Source organism: Phoxinus phoxinus, assembly GCF_949152265.1.
Source record: "Phoxinus phoxinus genome assembly, chromosome: 19".
In the NCBI taxonomy this organism is placed as follows: Eukaryota; Metazoa; Chordata; class Actinopteri; order Cypriniformes; family Leuciscidae; genus Phoxinus; species Phoxinus phoxinus.
In genome coordinates this window covers 3,071,441-3,095,323 of record NC_136894.1, presented here as the reverse complement: position 1 = coordinate 3,095,323, position 23,883 = coordinate 3,071,441, and the positions used below count along the sequence as shown (strand labels likewise).

General features: G+C 39.9%; 2 protein-coding genes across 2 annotated transcripts; both read left to right on the top strand.

The window, feature by feature from the left end:
* Positions 1 to 1,947: 1,947 nt before the first annotated feature.
* On the top strand, positions 1,948 to 6,997 carry LOC306987596 (hyaluronan synthase 1-like; the record flags this gene model as incomplete). The annotated part of the gene is made up of 4 exons (XM_079592009.1): positions 1,948 to 2,634; positions 2,753 to 2,978; positions 5,060 to 5,192; positions 6,322 to 6,997. The coding sequence occupies 4 exons, from the start codon at positions 1,948 to 1,950 to the stop codon at positions 6,995 to 6,997; spliced, it is 1,722 nt and encodes a 573-aa protein (XP_079448135.1).
* A 7,083-nt stretch (positions 6,998 to 14,080) lies between these two features.
* On the top strand, positions 14,081 to 18,749 carry LOC306987597 (hyaluronan synthase 1-like; the record flags this gene model as incomplete). Its single annotated transcript, XM_079592010.1, is given in 5 exon segments — positions 14,081 to 14,722; positions 14,726 to 14,767; positions 14,880 to 15,105; positions 16,254 to 16,386; positions 17,598 to 18,749. Coding segments are annotated over 5 exon segments (1,719 nt in total). The 3' UTR covers positions 18,274 to 18,749.
* Positions 18,750 to 23,883: the final 5,134 nt, after the last annotated feature.

Genomic DNA, 23,883 nt, shown 5'->3' with positions numbered 1-23,883 from the left:
GACTATATAAGTTTATTTAGAAATTTATTTCACAAAATCCAAGACCAAGAACAGACATTTAATCTGGAAAGGCAAGTTATTCAGCTCCACAACAGCACACAGAACAACAGGCTGAAGGTGTCCGGTATGTTAACATAACACACTAACAGTTATTCAGCGACACAATAGCATAAAGAACATATTCCTGGGAGGCTGAATAGGCTAAATAACATAAGCCAGCGAGTCCAACAAGTTACCGGTAAACAAAAACCAAGCTCGCGCGATCTCATCATAGACAGTATATAAGATGGACACAGCGACCCCATAGGTTTCAATGGAGAAAAGTGAAGTCAATTAGAAGCACTCACTTCCTGATGGCCGGGCGAACTGCGCAGGCTCAAACTGAGCTTGACGACGTAGATGTGACGTGAGTAACCTGTCTGACAGCTGTCCGTCTTCTAGTAGCTGTGCCGAGAGAAATCTGAATCATTCCCTTCCGAATCTCGCAGAGCGTGAGCATTAGCTGTCCATGAGCTAGCAGCAGGAGCAACTTTATCACTCTTTATGGGCTTCTCCCTTGACTTTATGCCTCCACGTCCCCCCGATTGCTTGCGAGCTTCTCCGCCGGTCTATACGGTAATTTCTCGACTGTGCGACAGAGTCGCGTGGTTATTTTTATTTTTACAAAAACTGCTTCTACGCCATAACGTAAGATACAAAGTAATGGAGCCTTTTATAAATTGTCGTGTTTCTTTAGAAATAAGTAATGGACAAATGGAGTCTTTAAACGAAAGTTATTCGCTGTCAAAGTGACACCAAAATGTCAATGTCAATGTCAAAAGTCAATGGAATGCAGAATGGCGGCGCTCGGGGGAAGCTTCAGTTTCTGGCTGATGGATTACCCCCAGAAAACATAAAGCAGGAAACTGGAACATCAACTTTCTGCAGCAGTGCTAAATTAACAGTTTTTGGACAGTTTTTTTCCATGCATCATTTTATTATATCCATGTGTTTGTGGTTAGTTACAGTCAAAACATATAAAACAGTGAAATCACCCTCGAACTCTTCTGTCTTCACTGCACTCGAGACGGTGACGGGAGCTGAGCTCCACTGAAAGGCTTCTTTCCTAATGGTTGTCGCTGGCGAGAATCGCTTCTCATTTGCTTAAAGTTGAAATTGCTCAATTTTTGTCGCATGCCGCTTGACACACCCAAATTCTGTCATAGTTTCACATATTTTGGGTTTATTATCACATAAGTTGCTGTGTGTGGTTGGTAAATAAAGTGTCTTGTGTTTATGCTCAAGTGGGCTCAGTGATATGTTAATAACAATATTATGGTGTTTTCTGGCTCAAAGAGGGAAAACTCACCGTTGTAGGTCTCGAAAGAAACTAATGCATTTTGTGACCTAGATATTACACTTTTTTTTTTAAAATGAGACTATAAATCAAAAGGGGATGCTAAAGTTATTCATTCAGGTTGGACTAGGAAATGCATAGGTGTGTGAACTGCATGGCCCGCCACTGATATATACATACCTAAAAGGGAAATAGTGCAAAAAAAATTGAATAAATTATCTGGAATGATCGTCCATCCTCTGTAAGCCTCACATACCCAACAGTATGCAATAAGAAGAGTACTGAGTTGTGACGTATATTGTGTAAGGCATGCTTATAGACAGCCTATACGTTTGAGGTCCTGAGTGAACAGTCAGATCTAGAGGAGAGCAGGTTAAGGAAAGGGTGAATAAACCTGGGTGAAGATTTGTCCGAATAGGTATGTTAAAAACAACTTCTTGATTTTAATTCTATACTATTTATTATGTGTAATTTTACACATTATATTAAGTGTAATTTAAAAAAGAAAATTGCATTCGCATTACTTTACCTGATGTTTGTCCCAATTTTGAAGTAAATCTTTTTTTCATACTTTTCTTTTTTTCCATTATTTCTAGCAATTTGCTAATAAAATGGACATCAAGCCAGCATTAAGATGTTTTGGCTCTCTGATCCGAGCCATTCTTACATTTCTTTTTGCTCTCCTGGTCCTTGGGGTGATGTTATGGGCGTTCATTTATGGTTTTGCGATAGCTAAATCTCCATATAACATCATCTCATTTGGTTTCTATGGACTGCTGCTAGGCGTCCACATCCTAATTCAGAGCTTTTTTGCCTTTGTGGAGCATCGGCGCATGCATGCAAGTCGTAACCCTTGTTCTTACACAAAATCCATTGTCTTTACTATATCAGCCTATCAGGAGGACCCTGCCTATCTCCATGAGTGCCTTCTGTCAGTACGGGCTCTGCAATACCCGACTGAGCTGCTACGCATTATCATGGTGGTGGACGGAAACTCTGAAGACGACCGCTACATGATGGAGATGTTCCGGGAGGTCTTTGCTGACCAGGATCCTGGCTGTTATGTGTGGCAAAACAACTACCACTCTTGGAACCCCACTGGCCAAGCTAACAATGCAGCCGAAGCTGATGGTACAGAAGGAAATGATGGGGTGATGTTTGAAGACCCCCAGCGCTCGGAGGTTGAAGAACTCATTAGGACCAAGAAGTGTGTTTGCATCATGCAAAAATGGGGAGGAAAGAGGGAAGTGATGTATACAGCATTCAAGGCACTAGGATCCTCTGTGGATTATATACAGGTTAGTGATATTTACAAGCATTTATGTTATTAAGAACAACTTGAGCATCAAATTTTGGGGTAAGAAGAAATACTCCACCACTCTTCCATTTTATTCATATTCTACTATTTGTAATCAGGTATGTGACTCGGACACAAAATTAGACCCTCTGGCCACAGTGGAGCTCTGCAAGGTTCTGGAGAGTAACCAGAAATACGGTGCCGTGGGAGGCGACGTGATGATCCTTAATCTTAAAGACTCCTATATCAGCTTCATGAGCAGCCTGCGCTACTGGGTGGCGTTCAACATTGAGAGGTCCTGCCAGTCCTTCTTTGACTGTGTCTCCTGTATCAGTGGCCCTTTAGGTATGTAATACAGAACCTTTTAAATGTGAACTGTGCAGCTTTTTTTACCTTAACCGAACAGGATTGCGTTTCCCGAAAGCATCGTCAGCCAACTATGGTCGCAAGTTCCGTCGTTATCAGCATAGTTCAACGATTTGGTGTTTCCCGAAACCATCCAACGAACGTTCGCAAACAGCATCGCAAACTTGTGTGGTTGGAACGACAGCTCTCGAGCTGTGTTTAGAAGCATAGTTTCTAGTTAACATGAGATGTAGACTGAATAAATCCTTATCTTTAGCAAAATAAGCAAGCTGACATTCAGTGCAACCCGTGTTATTTATTTAGAATACATACAAATGTAATTTACGTCTTTTAGTTTGTCAAGAGATTTAAAGCACCGTTTTTGAAGACTGCGCATGTGCAAACGTGCTCAACTGTGTAAGAACGAGCCAAATATTGAGTTTGGTATTAAGCAAAATAACTGAGAAAAATTAGAAATGGTCTTCAGATGTTATGTTTGTAACTTGTATGACAAAATCTAGCGTTAATTCGATCTCAAACAGATTAATTAAAATAAGTTATTAGTCCACCACGTGCGAGACGTCATAAACCAACGTGGTTGAACGATACTTTGCGACATACGGTTTCGGGAAACAGTCGTGACTAGCTAGTTGATTTCTCCAATCATGCATCGTACTATGGTAGTTAAGCAGCGAGCTATATAGTTGTACGGGAAACGCACCCCAGCTTCGGAGTCATTGGAATGGTTATATTACTCTTTTCTGGTTGAATGGTGGTCGTTTCGCACCCCCCTATCGCATGTGAGCGGAAAAAAACACACTTGCAACTTTGAGCCGGCGGCCCGCAGGACGCGGAGTCGGGAAGTATCGCGTGATATCAGGTCTCGCGATGTAACGGATTGCTTTACGGCAAAAAGAAATCTGCAAAAATTGTATCATTATTGCGCTCCCTCACGCTGTTCGAACCCGAATGAAGACGACGTTGTAAAGAATGTCCCGTCTGCTGTGATGCCGTTGATCTACTAGCCTCTGGTATCTGAGAGTCGCCAATGAGTTTTTCGACAGTGTTCAAATATCATCTCCGAAGCTGTAGGGGGAGCTCTACAGAGAAACCTGCGAGCAAAAAGCGACAATACAGCGAAGAAATACTGCATATACTGCATAGCCCTGCTTTAGACCAAAAGTGTATATGAAACTAAATTGACCCTATACTATGTATAAATGCATGTTCTTGGTCTTATACTGAATGAGTCTTCTGTGCAGCTAATTTCAAATTAAAAAGTTTGTCTTCATAATCAAAACATTGAATACAATAACACTTGTGCAGCCTCTGCACAAGTTCACTCCTTTTCTGCAGATGTCATTATTGCATTATTGGACAGGCTATTGGATAATATTAAAAGCCAAATTGCTATTTAGGCATTGGTTTAGAAAACTATAACATTCGGTTTCATTTCAGTATAGGCTATAACATTTTTTTTTTTTTTTAAATCAAATCAATTCAAGATGGATAAAATCAAGTCCTTCTTGGAATGAGTTTTCCTCATTGAATATTCACTCAACCTTTCCATTCCACAAAAGGTTATTCATAGTGGAAAAGGTTCTTTATGTTCTTCACAATAAGAAAAAAATGCTTCTTTTAAAACGGCAGGCAGTGACATTTACTTGAGAACTGTACTTAAGTACACGTTTTGAGAATCTGTAATTTACTTGAGTATTTTTTTTCTAGAAACTTTTACTTTAACTTCACTACATTTGAAAGACAAATGTCATACTTTTCACTACATTTCTGTCAAGGTCTTTGAGTAGAAAGTAGTAACGTCAGTCAGTGGATGATCTTGGTTGCATTTTGGTTGGAAATGAAAGTTGGTTTGACGTCAACATCCAGCGTCCTTTTGGGACCTTTATTTTTAAGAGTGTAGCATGAATAAAATATATATATATATATATTTTTTTTAATATCTTTGGTTCACTCAGAGCACAGAGAAACAGTGATTAAAACTGTATTGGTATTCTCATCTGATCTAGTAATATTAATATTTTGTCTGTATGAATAACTGCGTTTGATGATCTTGGCTTCAGGTCTTTATAGGAATGACCTCCTCCAGCAGTTTCTGGAATCCTGGTACGACCAGAAGTTTCTCGGCACCCACTGCACTTTTGGGGATGACCGCCATCTCACCAATCGAATGCTAAGCATTGGCTATGCTACAAAGTATACTGTTTGGCCAAATATGATTCACCATCGGTCTTTGTCAGGTGACGTCACACTCGTGAAACACAAAGTGCATTATAGGCGTATCCGCCATTTGTAAGGTATCGATTCTGGGGTATTCTGTTGTTGGAGAATTGTGTTTTTCATTCTTTTTTCAAACTAAACCATCCTTAACATGACATTATCATCATCATCAATACAGCAAACCTATCTTTGCTGTTACTACTGTGTCCTTCGGTGGGAATGTAAATAAATCCTGTACACAGCCGTTGGTGAAATGTCCGTGGGCTTTAAAGTCCACATGATATCAAAATTGACCATATTTACTTTGTTTGCCTAAATTGATCGTTTTGTGGTGAAAAATTCATCCATGCAAGTCAATCCACACAAAAAAATTTTTGGCTTCGTAATCTTTAATCAAAATCTGAAAATGCCCCTCGCCTCTGCATTGGAGGACCTTCCCTGATGACGTAGGTTTGATGGTTTTGGTGTCCGCTTAACATCCGTAACCACGCCCCTCCAACTGACAGTAGACAGGCTGAATGAAACACCTACTTTTCTAGATCCAATCAGGTGCTAGTTGGAAAAAAGCCACGCCCACTATTTTTCCTCATTTAGTATCCCGTTTCTCTCGGAAATACGTCACAACACTGAGATAAAGTCGGTTGCAACTTCCGGTTCACACGGACTTAAAGAGATTTATAGTTTTTAAATTGTTCACTGGTATATGCGCTTATACCATAAACAAGATAGTTGACAATATTCAAGTATGAGGATGAGGAAAGCAATGCGGGATCAGCACTCCAACTCACTGCAGTATATGAATATATATGAATCTATGTTCTGAATGGATGACAATTTCTCCAGTTTTGCGAGTTATTTACTTGTTATCTCTACTCTTGTAATCTCTTCAATGCTCACAGTCAGTAGCGATACCTCAAAAATGGCGGCGCGGTGACGCCACACACAACAAACCCACGTGTCTGACAAAGACCGATTGATGATTTAGAAGTAAAATGGCTAAGTGATCATCCTCTATAATGAGCATAACATTCTTTTCATGTCAAATACTTGTAAACTGTATTTTTAATTTCAACCAGACATGTTTTAACGGTGAGTTTTTGTTAAGGTATACTGCCCGTGCTAAGTGCCACACCGAGACTCCCGCCCAGTTTCTGCGCTGGCTCAATCAGCAGACGCGTTGGACCAAATCCTACTTTCGTGAATGGCTCTACAATGCTATGTGGTGGCACAAGCATCACCTGTGGATGACCTACGAATCCATTGTCTCTGGCATCTTTCCTTTTTTTGTCACTGCCACCATTATCAAGCTCTTCTGGACACGCACTCTATGGGACATTTTGTGGGTTTTGTGCTGCATCCAGTTGATTGGTCTGATAAAGGCAGCCTATGTCTGCATCCTACGACAAAATGCAGTGATGCTCTTTATGTCCTTATACTCTGCCCTCTACATGACCAGCCTCCTGCCCGCCAAATACTTTGCCCTTTTCACCATAAATAAAAGCAGCTGGGGGACATCGGGTCGTCGTAAGATGGTGGGGAACTATATTCCCCTGGCACCCCTTTCACTGTGGGCAGCCATCTTGTTAGCAGGCCTGGCGTACACCATCTACAGGGAATGCAATGTGAACTGGAAAACAGATGAAAAAAAAGAGGAGATCAAGTTTTTGATTTATGGATCTGCAGCTTATGTGTGCTACTGGCTTGTAATGATCGGCCTCTATTGGATTTGGTTTCGGAGATTATTACGAAAACGCTCACAGAGTTACACTGTGAATGTATAAGTGGCAAATGGCACAAAAAATGGCACATTTTTATTTATTTAAGAAAACTTGCACTTTTTCATGGTCTTCATGCAACTTTATTTATAGATTGTTTTTAAACTTGCGATTTGATTTGTGATTTTGTGTGTGTGTGTATATGTTAGTATTGCACATGCTATGATGTCCATTAATAACATGAATTAACATGAAATTATGTGGAAACTACTTGTCTTTATGAAATAAAATGTCTGTATTAAATGTGTAGAAAGCAATAGTCAACATTTGATGCTGTAAGGTTTTATATTAAGCAAATATAGCCTAACAGTGAACCTCAATATTACTGATGTTATTTTTAGTAAGGGAATTGTAACATATCACTTTACATCATTGAGCTTACTGTGATATTGATTTATTAAGTGATATTGTGATATCTGATATAAGTGATATTTATTGTTGAGATAACTGAGAAAACATCCTGTTACAACACTTGTTTACACCTTTTTTTTTTTTTTACATATTTACAATGCTTGTAATTCTATCTGATGTAATGTGACGGCACATTTGTTGTCTTTTAGCTCTTGGTCTCTCCAAGTATGAAGAGTCAGTATTTATTGCCAGCAATATTTCCAAAAAGATTTGTTATTTAAACAACACAAGAGAATAAATTATTTTTTAAAGGAAACCGTACTGAACTTATTTCAACAATTGCTTTGACATTTGTTGAAAAATTGTCAATTTTGTCAAGATACCGGTCTCGTATCTCTCACGGGGGAGCGGAAGCATAAAAGGAGGAGCGACGACAGTGAAGAGGGAGAGAGGAACAGGCCTGATTTTAGGGAGTGAAGATGCGCCTCTCTCTCCAAATCATCTCAATCTTGACCCAGTGTCTACTGCCATCATCCTTGAAGAAGGTATTGTAATGGACATTCTCCAGAACCTACCTCAAGCACTTTCCCTCTTGTTTGGGCTGTCCTATGCGCTACACTTGGACTACCCTAAAGCTATGAAAGTAAGCCCTCGCGGACGACTGCTGGCCACACAAAACAGAAATAAAACACAACCTAAAATCAGGCCTGTTCCTCTCTCCCTCTTCACTGTCGTCGCTCCTCCTTTTATGCTTCCGCTCCTCCGTGAGAGATACGAGACCAGTGCGTCGCGCAGGTGTCGTTCATCATTAATCACGCCACCGGTCTCGCGCCGCTCCCTCACGTCTCTCGACCTCGTCCTGCTCGCCACAGCGGGCCAGAGGCGAGATGACATTAGTCATTAGTAAACATTGCAGGATGGCTGTGGATGAACACCAGTTGTTTGAAACGGCTTTGGGCGCAACAATGAAAGATTTAGACTTGCCTTTTTCTCTAAAAGAGGAACAGAAGACGGCGCTCGAATCGCTCATTTGCAAGAAGGACGTTTTTGCTGTTTTGCCGACCGGATACGGCAAAAGTATAATCTACCAGTTAACGAGAGGCGGGAACAGAGTAGATGTGATAAATTTGAAGTTACAAAAGAAAGAACGCCGTGGATTAGGAGGTGAGGTGAATTAACAGATATTTAATTGAATTAATTAGGTGAATTAATAGCCTGAACTTAAGTTGGACCGTCACCCAACTTTTCGAATGTAATCAACATTTTCCTAAGTTGGGCTATTTAACATGACATTTTAATTATATTATGCAGAAATGACTGAAATTACTCGAAAAAAGATTCGTTCATTTTGCTGAACGAGATTCTAAGATCCGAGTCAGTAAAATGATCCGGACTTCCCACTCCAATCCCCAAAGGGACTACACGACATTCCTCCGGGTTTAGTGACATCACCAACCCTAAAATGTACATAAGCCCCGCCCCCGGGAACACACAGTCCATGTTGAGAAGAGTTCTTGTAGTCGAGTACATTTGTGAGTCAGCTCCAACTTTAGCATCCATCTTTTCACATGCAATAGAAAGTCACTCTGTGTGCATCTCACAACAGTTCCTATAGGAGCGATTTATAGATTACCATGACAGAATATGCTAATTGAGTAAAGTTAACTCCACATCAGCAACATAAATTCATCAACTAACTATTCAGAGACGTCCTGTTGCTTCTACATGTTCTTGAGTCTCTCCATCTTTGTCTGACTCCAGTTTAACATTAAAGGCAGAACAGTTTCTGTCATTTTAGTGTGCGTCTGCGTGAGGTAATCGCAGCTGCTAACTTGAAACCCCGCCCTCTGCAGCAGCTCATTTGCATTTAAAGGGCCAGGCACAAAACGGTGCGTTTTTGGAAACCCTCAAAAAGTGACAACTTTAACATGCTATATAAAAATATCTGTGGGGTATTTTGTGCTAAAAATTCACACACACACTCTGGGGACATCAGTGACTTATTTTACATCTTGTGAAAATGACATTTGTTTGTGGATTTTAGGAGGAGGAAGAAGACACCGTTAATCCCAATCGCCATCCAGGGCAGTGAAGTGGAGATGGTCTCCAGTCACAGATATCTCGGTGTACAGCTTGATGATAAGCTGGACTGGAAGAGCCACATGGAGACAGTGTATAAGAAGGGTCAAAGCCGACTTTATTTTCTAAGAAGGCTGAGGTCATTTAACATCTGCCGTCCTCTACTGTGCAACGTCTATCAGACAGTGGTGGCAAGTGCTCTGTTCTTTGCTGTGGTGTGCTGGGGAGACGGTGCTCGCGTGGGAGATCTAAATCGAGTCAACAAATTGATAAAGAAATATAGACTGAATTTGATATGATCCAGCACCTGGCTGAGAAAAGAATACTCTCTAAGCTAAAATCAATCATGGACAATTCCTCACATCCAATCCATGCTCTTGGGGTGATCAACAAGAGCACCTTCAGCCATAGATTGATTGCACCAAAGTGCAAGTCTGAACGTACCAGGAAGTCCTTTGTACCAGCGGCCATCAGAATGTTTAATGTGTTATGAATATTCACATGTTACTGAATATTCTCTATTAATTTTTGTTACTGAATATTCTATATAGGTATTATTATTATTATTATTACTATTATTTGTTGTTTAACTGTAGATTGGTTAGAAGCAATCTGTTCTGTTAAATGTGGTGTTGTTGTTGTTTTTCTGCGTGTTAAAGCTGCCATGACAATATAATTTCCTACAAAGGATCAATAAAGTATCAACAACAACAACAAAAACATTTCACCACCCCTTTAAGTTTGATCATTAATCTGCTATGTCATGTTTATGACATATTTATGACAGGTTATGCTGTCTTGGTAATATCAAGTTGTCATACCAAGACACTGACAGGTTATAATTTATTGGTTTATGTCAAGTTGTCATATCAAAAATATCTCAAATATGTCATATTTGCATTATAAATGTCATAATCGAGAGAATAACACTTATGACAGTTGTCATAAACATGCATAAAATCCTCTTTCATATTCATGACATGTGTCATTTAATGATTATGAAGGTGTCATGTCAGTCTTATGCACACCTCTTCAAGTAAAAGAACAATTCATTTGAAATGCGTAATCTTAAATCACAGTTCATCAGTTCACATAACAATTATTTAATGAATTCACGTCAACTGAACATGATGGTGAAGCTTAAATAAAATGTAAACTTTTACGTTGGATTTATGTGATTAAATTGGATGGAAAATTGACATAACTGAAATACATAAGTTTTAACTTTTGGGGTTAAATATTTTTTTGAGTGATGACCATGCCCTCTTCCAGTGAATACTGTCAAAAATACCCGAGAGAAACGAGTTGTGACGTATATTGCGTGTAAGGTCACAAGGATGGAAGTGCTGTGAGTGAGGCTATGAGGTCCTGAGTATATAACAGTCAGATCTAGAGGAGAGCAGGTTATACATAATACATAAGTTTTATGTATTAAGTATTATGTATTAATACTTAAGTATTAATACATTAGTAATACATACGTATTATGTAAGAAATACATAGGCTAAGTTTTAACTTTTGGGGTTAAATATTTTTTTTGAGTGATGACCATGCCCTCTTCCAGTGAATACTGTCAAAAATACCCAACAGTAAATGCAATAAGAAGATAACCGAGTTGTGACGTATATTGCGTGTGAGTCACATGGATGGAAGTCCCGTGAGTGAGGCATGAGGTCCTGAGTATATCAGATCTAGAGGAGAGCAGGTTATCCAGGTTAAGCAGGTTAGATTAATACTTAAGTATTGATACATTAATACAGTAGTAATACATAAGTATTATGTAAGAAATACATCACAGTATACTGATCAATCGGCTTCATAATGAGATGGGATTATCAGGATCTGTCTTCAGTGGTTCTCTTCCTATATTCATGACAGAACCTTTAAAGTGGCTGTAAACAATGTACAGTCTGATGTGTCCAATTTGTCCTGCGGAGTGGCACAAGGGTCTGTTTTGGGTCCTGTTTGGTTTTTACTGTACATTTTGCCACTAGGTCAAATTAACGGTTGTTTCAAGGATGTATCATATCACTTCTACGCTGACGATGTCCAGTTGTACTGCTCTTTTAATGATGCTGAGTTCCATCGTTTGTCTTTGTTCCTAGAGTGTGTGTCTTCCATTAAAGACTGGCTGGCCACTAACTACTTGCAGATAAATTCGAACAAGACTGAAACGCTGATTTTTGCTCCAGACCATAAGATCCGGCTGATCCAACAGCACCTTGGCTCTCTGGGCTCCTCTGTCAAATCCAGCATCAGAAACTGGGGGTTGTGTTTGACCAGGCCATGTCTTTGGAGACACACTCAAAACAGCTCGTCCAAAATTGCTTTTAATCATCTTAGGAACATCTCTAAAATTCGTAAAATGTTGTCCAAAAAGGATCTGGAAATTATAATTCACGCTTTTATATCAACAAGACTCGACTACTGTGACTCTGTTTATACCTGTATGAATAAGTCTGCTCTGAACAAATTGCAAATTGTTCATAATTCTGCTGCTAGACTTTTAACAGGTGCCCCTCGAAGGTCTCACATCACTCCAGTCTTGTCGGCTCTCCATTGGCTCCCTGTGAACTTCAGGATTGATTTTAAAATTTTAGTGCTCACTTTCAGAGCCTTAACTGGTCAGGCCCCACAGTTCATCCTGGACCTTTTGAAGCCGTATTCCTCTGGCCGCACTCTTCGGTCCTCTGGCCAGAACCTGCTTGCCGTGTTTCCACCGAAATTACCCGGAACAATTTGTCCCAGGAACTTTTTTCCCAGGAACTTTTTTTGCCCCAGACCGGTTGCTTTCTGCGTTTACACCGCGGTCTAAAGTACCGGGAAGATTATAAACTGCGCGCGACTGCTCCTCCCAGTCTGCGACGCACAGTAATCAGTTTTGAGCGCCACATTTATAATAAGTATGGAGGAGATTCAAACTGTGCTGCAGTTGTGTTTGTGATGTATTGCGGACATTGAATGTGAGATGGCTGGGACGAACGCGCAGAAAATTTCCTGTTACACAAATACGCTTAATAAAGCCTCAACCTCGTCGTCGTTCCAGCTGGATTTTTTTGTTTTTTTTTATTAAATTCCGTATTTGCAGACAGACGACTCTTAATGCATGAAGCCACGAACCGCAATAGATTTTTAAAAATGCCGGTTAAAATAGAATGCGGCGTGAACACAACCAATCAGCACGTTCAGCGCACAAGTCCCACCCCCGAAAGTTCCTGAACTTTGAAAAAGTACTACCTCGCGAGCAGGGACTTTCGGAGGGGGAAATATTTACCCGGAACTTTATTTAGACCCTGATTCCTGCGGTGTAAACACACGAGTACCACCCCAAAGTTCCTAGTTCCTGGGGAAAGTTCCCGCGGTGGAAACGCGGCATAAGACTCGTTGTAAGACCCGAGGGGATCTGTCTTTCCAGTCTGTTGCTCCCAGACTGTGGAACGCCCTCTCCTCGTCCATGCGTCTGGCAGACTCTGGTGTCTCTTTTAAAAAGGATCTGAAAACATGTTTGTTCATGAAGGCTTTTGGTTGATGGGTTTTCACTAGTGTCACTTTCATTTTACATATGTATATTTTATATTGTTTGTTTTATCTATTCTCTTGTACAGCACTTTGTGATTTTATCTGTGAAAAGTGCTTTATAAATAAATTTTACTTACTTACTTACTTTACATAAGTTTTAACTTTTGGGGTTAAATATTTTTTTTGAGTGATGACCATGCCCTCTTCCAGTGAATACTGTCAAAAATACGCAACAGTAAATGCAATAAGAAGAGAACCGAGTTGTGACGTATATTGCGTGTGAGTCACATGGATGGAAGTCCCGTGAGTGAGGCATGAGGTCCTGAGTATATCAGATCTAGGAGAGCAGGTTATACATAATTCATAAGTATTAGGTATTATGTATTAATACTTAAGTAATGCATTAATACAGTAGTAATACATAAGTATTATGTAAGAAATACATCACAGTATACTGATCAATCGGCTTCATAATGAGATGGGATTATCAGGATCTGTCTTCAGTGGTTCTCTTCCTATATTCATGACAGAACCTTTAAAGTGGCTGTAAACAATGTACAGTCTGATGTGTCCAATTTGTCCTGCGGAGTGGCACAAGGGTCTGTTTTGGGTCCTATTTTGTTTTTACTGTACATTTTGCCACTAGGTCAAATTATCGGTTGTTTCAAGGATGTATCATATCACTTCTACGCTGATGATGTCCAGTTGTACTGTTCTTTTAATGATGCTGAGTTCCATCGTTTGTCTTTGTTGCGCAATAGGAAGAGAACCGAGTTGTGACGTATATTGTGTGTGAGTCACATGGATGGCAGTCCTGTGAGTGAGGCATGCTATGAGGTGCTGAGTATATAACAGTCAGATCTAGAGGAGAGCAGGTTAAGGAAAGGGTGAAGAAACCTGGGAGACCGAATAAGAGGTATGTTAAAAACAACTTATTGATTTTAATTCTATACTATTTATTATACGTGTAATTTTACACATTATATTAAGTGTAATTTAAAAAAGAAAATTATCTTTACCTGATGTTTGTCAGTACCAGTTTTGATGATGGTGATTACTAAAATAGTGTTTTTCCTTCAAAAGTAAATCTTTTTTTCATACTTTTCTTTTTTCCATTATTTCTAGCAATTTGCTAATAAAATGGACATCAAGCCAGCATTAAGGCGTTTGGGCTCTCTGATCCGAGCCATTCTCACATTTCTTTTTGCTCTCCTGGTCCTTGGGGTGATGTTATGGGCGTTCATTTATGGTTTTGCGATTGCTAAATCTCCATATAACATCATCTCATTTGGTTTCTATGGACTGCTGCTAGGCCTCCACATCCTAATTCAGAGCTTTTTTGCCTTTGTGGAGCATCGGCGCATGCATGCAAGACGTAACCCTTGTTCTTACACCAAATCCATTGGCTTTACTATATCAGCCTATCAGGAGGACCCTGCCTATCTCCATGAGTGCCTTCTGTCAGTACGGGCTCTGCAATACCCAACTGAGCTGCTACGCATTATCATGGTGGTGGACGGAAACTCTGAAGACGACCGCTACATGATGGAGATGTTCCGGGAGGTCTTTGCAGACCAGGATCCTGGCTGTTATGTGTGGCAAAACAACTACCACTCTTGGAACCCCACTGGCCAAGCTAACAATGCGGCCGGAGCTGATGGTACAGAAGGAAATGATGGGGTGATGTTTGAAGACCCCCAGCGCTTGGAGGTTGAAGAACTCATTAGGACCAAGAAGTGTGTTTGCATCATGCAAAAATGGGGAGGAAAGAGGGAAGTGATGTAAACAGCATTCAAGGCACTAGGATCCTCTGTGGATTATATACAGGTTAGTGATATTTACAAGCATTTATGTTAAGAACAAATTGAGCATTGAATTATGGGGTAAGAAATACTTCACCACTCTTCCATTTTATTCATATTCTACTATTTGTAATCAGGTATGTGACTCGGACACAAAATTAGACCCTCTGGCCACAGTGGAGCTCTGCAAGGTTCTGGAGAGTAACCAGAAATACGGTGCCGTGGGAGGCGACGTGATGATCCTCAATCTTAAAGACTCCTATATCAGCTTCATGAGCAGCCTGCGCTACTGGGTGGCGTTCAACATTGAGAGGTCCTGCCAGTCCTTCTTTGACTGTGTCTCCTGTATCAGTGGCCCTTTAGGTATGTAATACAGAACCTTTTAAATGTGAACTGTGCAGCTTTTTTTACCTTAACCAAACAGCTTCGGAGTCATTGGAATGGTTATATTACTCTTTTCTGGTTGAATGGTGGTCGTTTCGCACCCCCCTATCGCATGTGAGCGTAAAAAACACACTTGCAACTTTGAGCCGGCGGCCCGCAGGACGCGGAGTCGGGAAGTGTCGCGTGATATCAGGTCTCGCGATGTAACGGATTGCTTTACGGCAAAAAGAAATCTGCTAAAATGTTCTAAATCTGCTAATTTCAAATTAAAAAAGTTTGTCTTCATAATCACAACATTGAATACAATAACTTGTTGTGCAGCCTCTGAAACAACACTCCTTTTCTGCAGATGTCATTATTGCATTATTGGACAGGCTATTGGATAATATTAAAAGCCAAATTGCTATTTAGGCATTGGTTTAGAAAACTATAACATTCGGTTTCATTTCGGTATAGGCTTTAACATATATATATATATATATATATATATATATATTTTTTTTTTTTTTTTTTTTTTTTATCGAATCAATTCAAGATGGATAAAATCAAGTCCTTCTTGGAATGAGTTTTCCTCATTGAATATTCACTCAACCTTTCCATTCCACAAAAGGTTATTCATAGTGGAAAAGGTTCTTTAGATTATTTATTTTCTTCACAATAAGAAAAAAGTGGTTATTTTAAAAACGGCAGGCAGTGACAGGCGGTAAAGTACATTTACTTGAGAATCTGTAATTTACTTGAGTATTTTTTTTTTCTAGAAAATTTTACTTTAACTTCACTGCATTTGAAAGACAAATGTCGTACTTTTTACTCCACTACATTTCTGTCAAAGTCTTTGAGTAGAAAGTAGTAATGTCAGTCAGTGGATGATCTTGGTTGCATTTTGGTTGGAAATGAAAGTCGGTTTGACGTCAACATCCAGCGTCCTTTTGGAACTTTTATTTTTAAGAGTGTAGCATGAATAAAAAATATATATATATATTTTTTAAAATAAGTATTTAAACTATCTTTGGTTCACTCAGAGCACAGAGAAACAGTGATTTAAACTGTATTGGTATTCTCATCTGATCTAGTAATATTAATATTTTGTCTGTATGAATAACTGCGTTTGATTATCTTGGCTTCAGGTCTTTATAGGAATGACCTCCTCCAGCAGTTTCTGGAGTCCTGGTACAACCAGAAGTTTCTCGGCACACACTGCACTTTTGGGGATGACCGCCATCTCACCAATCGAATGCTAAGCATGGGCTATGCTACAAAGTAAGAATACTGTTTGGCCAAATATGATTCACCATCGGTCTTTGTCAGGTGACGTCACACTCGTGATACACAAAGTGCATTATGGGCGTATCCGCCATTTGTAAGGTATCGATGCTGGGGTATTCTGTTGTTGGAGAATTGTGTTTTTCATTCTTTTTTCAAACTAAACCATCCTTAACATGACATTATCATCATCATCAATACAGCAAACCTATCTTTGCTGTTACTACTGTGTCCTTCGGTGGGAATGTACCGTTGGTGAAATGTCCGTGGGCTTTAAAGTCCACATGATATCAAAATTGACCATATTTACTTTGTTTGCCTAAATTGATCGTTTTGTGGTGAACAATTCATCCATGCAAGTCAATCCACACAAAAACATTTTTTGGCTTCGTAATCTTTAATCAAAATTTGAAAATGCCCCTCTCCTCTGCATTGGAGGACCTTCCCTGATGACGTAGGTTTGATGGTTTTGGTGTCCGCTTAACATCCGTAACCACGCCCCTCCAACTGACAGTAGATAGGCTGAATAAAACACCTACTTTTCTAGATCCAATCAGGTGCTAGTTGGAAAAAGAAGCCACGCCCACTATTTTTCCTCATTTAGTATTCCGTTTTTCTCAGAAATACGTCACAACACTGAGATAAAGTCGGTTGCAACTTCCGGTTCACCGGACTTAAAGAGATTTATAGTTTTTAAATTGTTCACTGGTATATGCGCTTATACCATTAACAAGATAGTTGACAATATTCAAGTATGAGGATGAGGAAAGCAATGCGGGATCAGCACTCCAACTCACTGCAGTATATGAATATATATGAATATATATATATGCTCATATATAAATCTATGTTCTGAATGGATGACAATTTCTCCAAATAACGGTACCTGCCATATTTATCGAGTTTATTGCGGTACGGCCTTTTCTCAGTTTTCTTGTGCTTCTCCAGTTTTGCGAGTTATTTACTTGTTATCTCTACTCTTGTAATCTCTTCAATGCTCACAGTCAGTAGCGATACCTCAAAAATGGCGGCGCGGTGACGCCACACACAACAAACCCACGTGTCTGACAAAGACCGATTGATGATTTAGAAGTAAAATTGCTAAGTGATCATCCTCTATAATGAGCATAACATTCTTTTCATGTCAAATACTTGTAAACTGTATTTAATTTCAACCAGACATGTTTTAACTGTGAGTTTTTGTTAAGGTATACTGCCCGTGCTAAGTGCCACACCGAGACTCCCGCCCAGTTTCTGCGCTGGCTCAATCAGCAGACGCGTTGGACCAAATCCTACTTTCGTGAATGGCTCTACAATGCTATGTGGTGGCACAAGCATCACCTGTGGATGACCTACGAATCCATTGTCTCTGGCATCTTTCCTTTTTTTGTCACTGCCACCATTATCAAGCTCTTCTGGACACGCACTCTATGGGACATTTTGTGGGTTTTGTGCTGCATCCAGTTGATTGGTCTGATAAAGGCAGCCTATGTCTGCATCCTACGACAAAATGCAGTGATGCTCTTTATGTCCTTATACTCTGCCCTCTACATGACCAGCCTCCTGCCCGCCAAATACTTTGCCCTTTTCACCATAAATAAAAGCAGCTGGGGGACATCGGGTCGTCGTAAGATGGTGGGGAACTATATTCCCCTGGCACCCCTTTCACTGTGGGCAGCCATCTTGTTAGCAGGCCTGGCGTACACCATCTACAGGGAATGCAATGTGAACTGGACAACAGATGAAAAAAAAGAGGAGATCAAGTTTTTGATTTATGGATCTGCAGCTTATGTGTGCTACTGGCTTGTAATGATCGGCCTCTATTGGATGTGGTTTCGGAGATTATTACGAAAACGCTCACAGAGTTACACTGTGAATGTATAAGTGGCAAATGGCACATTTTTATTTATTTAAGAAAACTTGCACTTTTTCATGGTCTTCATGCAACTTTATTTATAGATTGTTTTTAAACTTGCGATTTGATTTGTGATTTTTGTTTGTGTGTGTATATGTTAGTATTGCACATGCAATGATGTCCATTAATAACATGAATTTAGAAATCAGAAATTATGTGGAAACTACTTGTCTTTATGAAATAAAATGACTGTATTAAATGTAGAAAGCAATAGTCAACATTTGATGCTGTAAGGTTTTATATTAAACAAATATAGCCTAGCAGTGAACCTCAATATTACTGATGTTATTTTTAGTAAGGGAATTGTAACATATCACTTTACATCATTGAGCTTACTGTGATATTGATTTATTAAGTGATATTGTGATATCTGATATAAGTGATATTTATTGTTGAGATAACTGAGGAAACACTAAGACATCCTGTTACAACACTTGTTTACACCTTATTTAAAGAATGCCATATTTATGCCTTATTTAACTGACCATGTGCTGAGGATGATGTATTAGCATTTGTTAGTATCAGAATGAGAACTAACACAAATACAACATAATTATTTATTAATAAATGTATTCATTATTAACACAAATATTTAATGAGAAGCAAGTGTGATGTGTGCTGATTTACAATGCTTGTAATTTTATCTGATGTAATGTGACGGCACATTTGTTGTCTTTTAGCTCTTGGAGAGAGTATGTTGAGTCAGTATTTATTGCCAGCAATATTTTGTAAATGTGAACCCAAAAATATTTGTTATTTAAACAACACAAGAGAATAAATTATTTTTTAAATGAAAACCGTGCTGAACTTATTTCAACCATTGCTTTGACATATGTTGATTTTTTTTATTATTATACTAATAGACAAGGACTCTGTGACAAACACTGAAACAACCAGGGATATATACACACAGAACTAACCATGAAACAGCGAACAGCTGGGAACAATGATGACGGGGAACAGCTGAGTGCAATGAACAGTGATTGGTACAGACAAGGATTGTGGGGAATGCAGTTCATAATGTGGATGACACCGTGGGGAAGAGGACCTCTAGTGGACACCAGGAATACACAAACCAGACACTGTGACACTACTTCAGTGAATACACGGGGTGACCTGAGGATCACAGTGGGGGGCTTACCCGCCGAGCCAATCTCCGTAGGCCTCCCTATTCTCCAGCGCATCGCAAGCTGTGGAGCTTCCAGGTGAGGTCTGGTCCTTCCCATGAGGGACCTAGCGTTTCATTCGGGGGTCCGGCGGACCAAGATCTGCATCGGAGGGTGAGCTAATGTCCTCCGGGGATGAAGATTCGGCTGCGTTGCCCCCTTCACAGAGAGTAGCGTTGCCCGAGTCTGACCCAGAGCTGACTGATATGCTTTCCCAGGCCGCTGAGAGTGTCAGGCTCAAGGGTAGGCCTCCACAGTGTCCCGAACGTTCAAGACTCGGGGTGGTTCACGCTGTTAAAGGAGAACTCCGGTCAATTTTAACATTGAGCTCATTTTTTTGTAAATTTGGAGTGCTGTCAATACAGAGAACAACGACAAAAATCGGTGTTGCCTACACCTTGTTATCCTCTTTTTAAAATTTGCACCCTATTGACTTCAATGGGGCAAGTTTTAAACCTGCTTTTAGCCTCTTAACATCTTTGATGTGTCATACAAGTGCCCAGCCATGTTGAGTGATCCCTGAACACGAGTGAATCTGACTGCAGTAGATGTGAAAGATATGAATAAAATGATGTTATTCCAGTCAGCGCACATACCTGTATTTAGTTCCTGTTTTCGGTCGAAGTCCAAAGTAGTCGATTGTCGAGTTCACGGGCATAGGTTTAGTTACCTACGTGTGAACTCGACAATCGACTTGTGTGTTTGTATTTTGTATTTAATTTTTTGTATTTTATTCCGTCTCCAGGCAGGGGCTGGCCCTCTGGATAGTGGTCGCCATAGTCTTGGCATACCAACCCAAGATCAGCCATGCCCCCTGGGGGTGAGTGTTGCTTCCTCCTGGGCACGGTGCCTCGCTAGCAGACATGTGATGAGCTGCGGGCTGGGCAACACCCAACACATTCGCTAGGTTTTACAACCTCCGTGTAGAGCCTGTGTTCTCCCGTGTACTCACCTCAGTAGCCTGTAGACGCTGGGGACCCGCTCGGTCGCTTTATTGCAATTTGTTTGTATGAGTAAGTGCATAGTTCACATGCATGGAAGTGTACATGGTGCAGGGGTGTAGAAAGTAGAGGATTTTGCCCCACCTTGAAAAGCCGGCATTTAAGGTGCATATCCGCCACCTACTGTGCTGGAGTGTGGGCCAGAAAAAAAAGCATCTTATCACTAACCTCTTATTTACCTTCTTTCTACCCTTAAAATAACTCCACTGATCAATTAAATCCTTTTTATTAAACCCTAAGGCGGAGTTACAGATTAGGTGTCCCTAAATAACCCGCGTATAACAGTAGTTCCGCATTAATTAATTTGCACGCAAGTTTTATTTATTTTTATACCGTGTATTCTCCGTGTATATTCATGCACCGAACCGTGACGCCCGCACCGTTTCGGTTCAATACGAACACATGTTCCGTCCCACCTCTAAGTTATGCCTATACTTACCAGACACCTGACCAACTCTCCACTGGTTCTCTTCTTCACACCAGATATTTATGTTTCTTCGATAGGAATTATGTAAATTTCTGTTTGGCTCCTCATCTGTCTCCCGCCTGGGAGGCTCAAAATTGTATGGCTGTGGGCCATCGTAGGTTTGAGGGATTGTGGATCTCCTCAGACTCAAAACTCTCCATACTTGAATATAACTTTGTTGGCTCGTCTCCCTTGTATGACGTCACAGCTCAGCTGCGTTTTAAAAATATGATCTTGACAGAAATGGCTATAAAGCTTATTGTAGGGCAGTTACAATAATAATTTTAATGATAATTACATTTTCACTCAGACATCTAAACCTTATTTAATATATCAAAAAAAAAAATTAACCTGACATAGGCCTACACACTTTAAAACATTCTCATTCTGGCAAACTTTTACCCCGGTATGGGGAAGTTTTGTTCAAATTCTTTGAAGATGATTTTTATTTTTTTGTGTGAACAGTTTTATGTTCTCTTCCTAGGGTTTATGACTTTATGATTGATTCTGAAAGTTTATAATCTTGTCAGTGTGTGTCTGTATTTGGTTTACCTTAGCAACCACTCAGGTAAGGGAGGGTGTGAGAAAGGGTGCGGCCCGCCGAGGAATGTGCCAACGCAACTGAGACATTTACCACGCCTAGGACACGTTCATTCCTCACACACACACACACACACACACACACACACACACACACACACACACACACACACACACACACACACACACACACACACACACACACACACACACCAGCATTCTTACCCTTTCTGTTGTGTACATAACCTTGCACACATTCAATTGAGGTCACACAAATCACAAAACATTACATACACATTACTTTTACCACAAATATGGCATATGCAAATATTCCCAACACTCTCATACTCATTCAGTCGTATCACAACATTCAGTTTTTCAGTACAACTGTGTGATGTGTTTCTCAGCAGTGCACATTCAGGCCTATAAACAAGGAGGAAAATATCAACTGAATTAAAATGTGTGTGTTGTTTTTTTTAAAGCCGGAGGGCCTTTTATTATAAAGACCAAAAACATTCCACCTCCCAGCTAAACGATTTGATCCAATCTAGCCAATCTAGAATATGTTGAAAGACAGTTTGAGATCATTTTTCTGCAAACTCAATCTTGTTTCATAACCTAAACAAGTTTTAGCATGATCTGCATCCATCCATCCGCTGAAGAGTGATCTTTAAAACAGTGCTGTGTTCTTTGAAACTGGGTGTCCTTTTGCTGTCTGGCGGAGTCCCACCCACAATTCCCCTCTCCTGCTGTAATATCACACCTGCGTATCATGTGACACAAGGCACTCTGTGCTCTTAAACACACACAGATGCACATAAACAAACTTTCATTATTCAGTGTAGTGTTAGTGCTGGGCAACGATTAATCGCATCCAAAATGAAAGTTTTGTGTTTACATCATAAATATGTGGGTACTGTGTAAAATAAATATTTGCATGTATATACTGTAAATATATATTTATATATAATTTATATTATATATATAAATATTTTTTTTATTCAATATACACATGCATGTAGCCTATATATTCAATAAATATTTGTTATTGTTATTATAGAGTGTGTGTGTGTGTGTGTGCGTGTGCGTGCGTGCGCGTGTGCCTGTGTGTGTGTGCACGTGTGCATGCGTGTGTGTGTGTGTGTGTGTGTGTGTGTGTGTGTGTGTGTGTGTGTGTGTGTGTGTGTGTGTGTGTGTGTGTGTACATACAAAATCATTTTACACAGTAGGCTTACCCACATAATTATTATGTAAACACAAAACTTTTATTTTGGATGTGATTAATCGCGATTAATCGTTGCACTACTTATGCATAGTTTACATTGAGGATTTCACTAGATGTTCTACTCACATCACCACATTTGATTTTTTGGTACACAATTTGTCACTTGCACATAGTACACCCAAGTGAATATCCACTGCGTCCATTCACGTGTTATATATTTGTTTTGTCATGTTTTTAATTATTTGTGTGTGATGGCACATTGCTGTTTCATTACTGACAAGTGCAGGTTTGTAATGTGAGTCTGAAACCGGTAAAGTAGCATGTTTTCACATTAAATGTCAAACCCCTGAAGTAATGAGCCAGTTTAATGCCTCATGTTCTCCAGTAATCATGTACACCTCGGGCTGTGTCGCGCTGAATTGTTTTTTATGACCTCACGCTCCGGTCCGTGTTCATCATCACACAATCAATCCAACCACAAAGAAAAACAATTCAGACAAACCAGTCTCCCATCTTGATATTCCATAAATGATTACGAAATGCTAGACATCAAATTCAAGAGCATTAATGATTATGACTGGACACTTTTTTATTATGCATATTTAAGTTTGGGATGATTTTATATAAGTCTGAAAGTTATGTCTCGTCAACCCGATCACACCAAATGCGTCTTTATAGCACGCAGTGTGTTTAACGTGTAATATATACGCGAAAATGAGTTTTACGTGCATAGTATAGGCTACGCATGGATAGCACATGGGTAGGTTTAGGGTGGTGTGGGGTGCGTGTGTATATCACGCAATAAAGTGCGTATCATATGCACGCGCAAAACTGCGTATCATATCCACGTAAAAACTCATTTTCGAGTATAAATTGCACGATAGAGACGCATTTGCGGGAGAACAGGCTGGTCTCGTATAGGCTACATGTGACTGATCTCTATCAACCAAATGCTTAAAATACCATTAGGTTGTAAGCAGTAAAGTTAAAGTCTGAGTGACTTAAGCATCCGTGTCATTAGCCATCATTGCTGTCATGTTTTCAAGAGAAGCAGCTTCACTTATTTCATGTTTACTGGACTCTTTTTGCCATTGAGATGTCTGGGAGAACGTGTCTCTGAATTCCTCTAAAGAAAGACGTTGCGGATACCACATAAATAATGACTGCAGTGTTTGGTAACA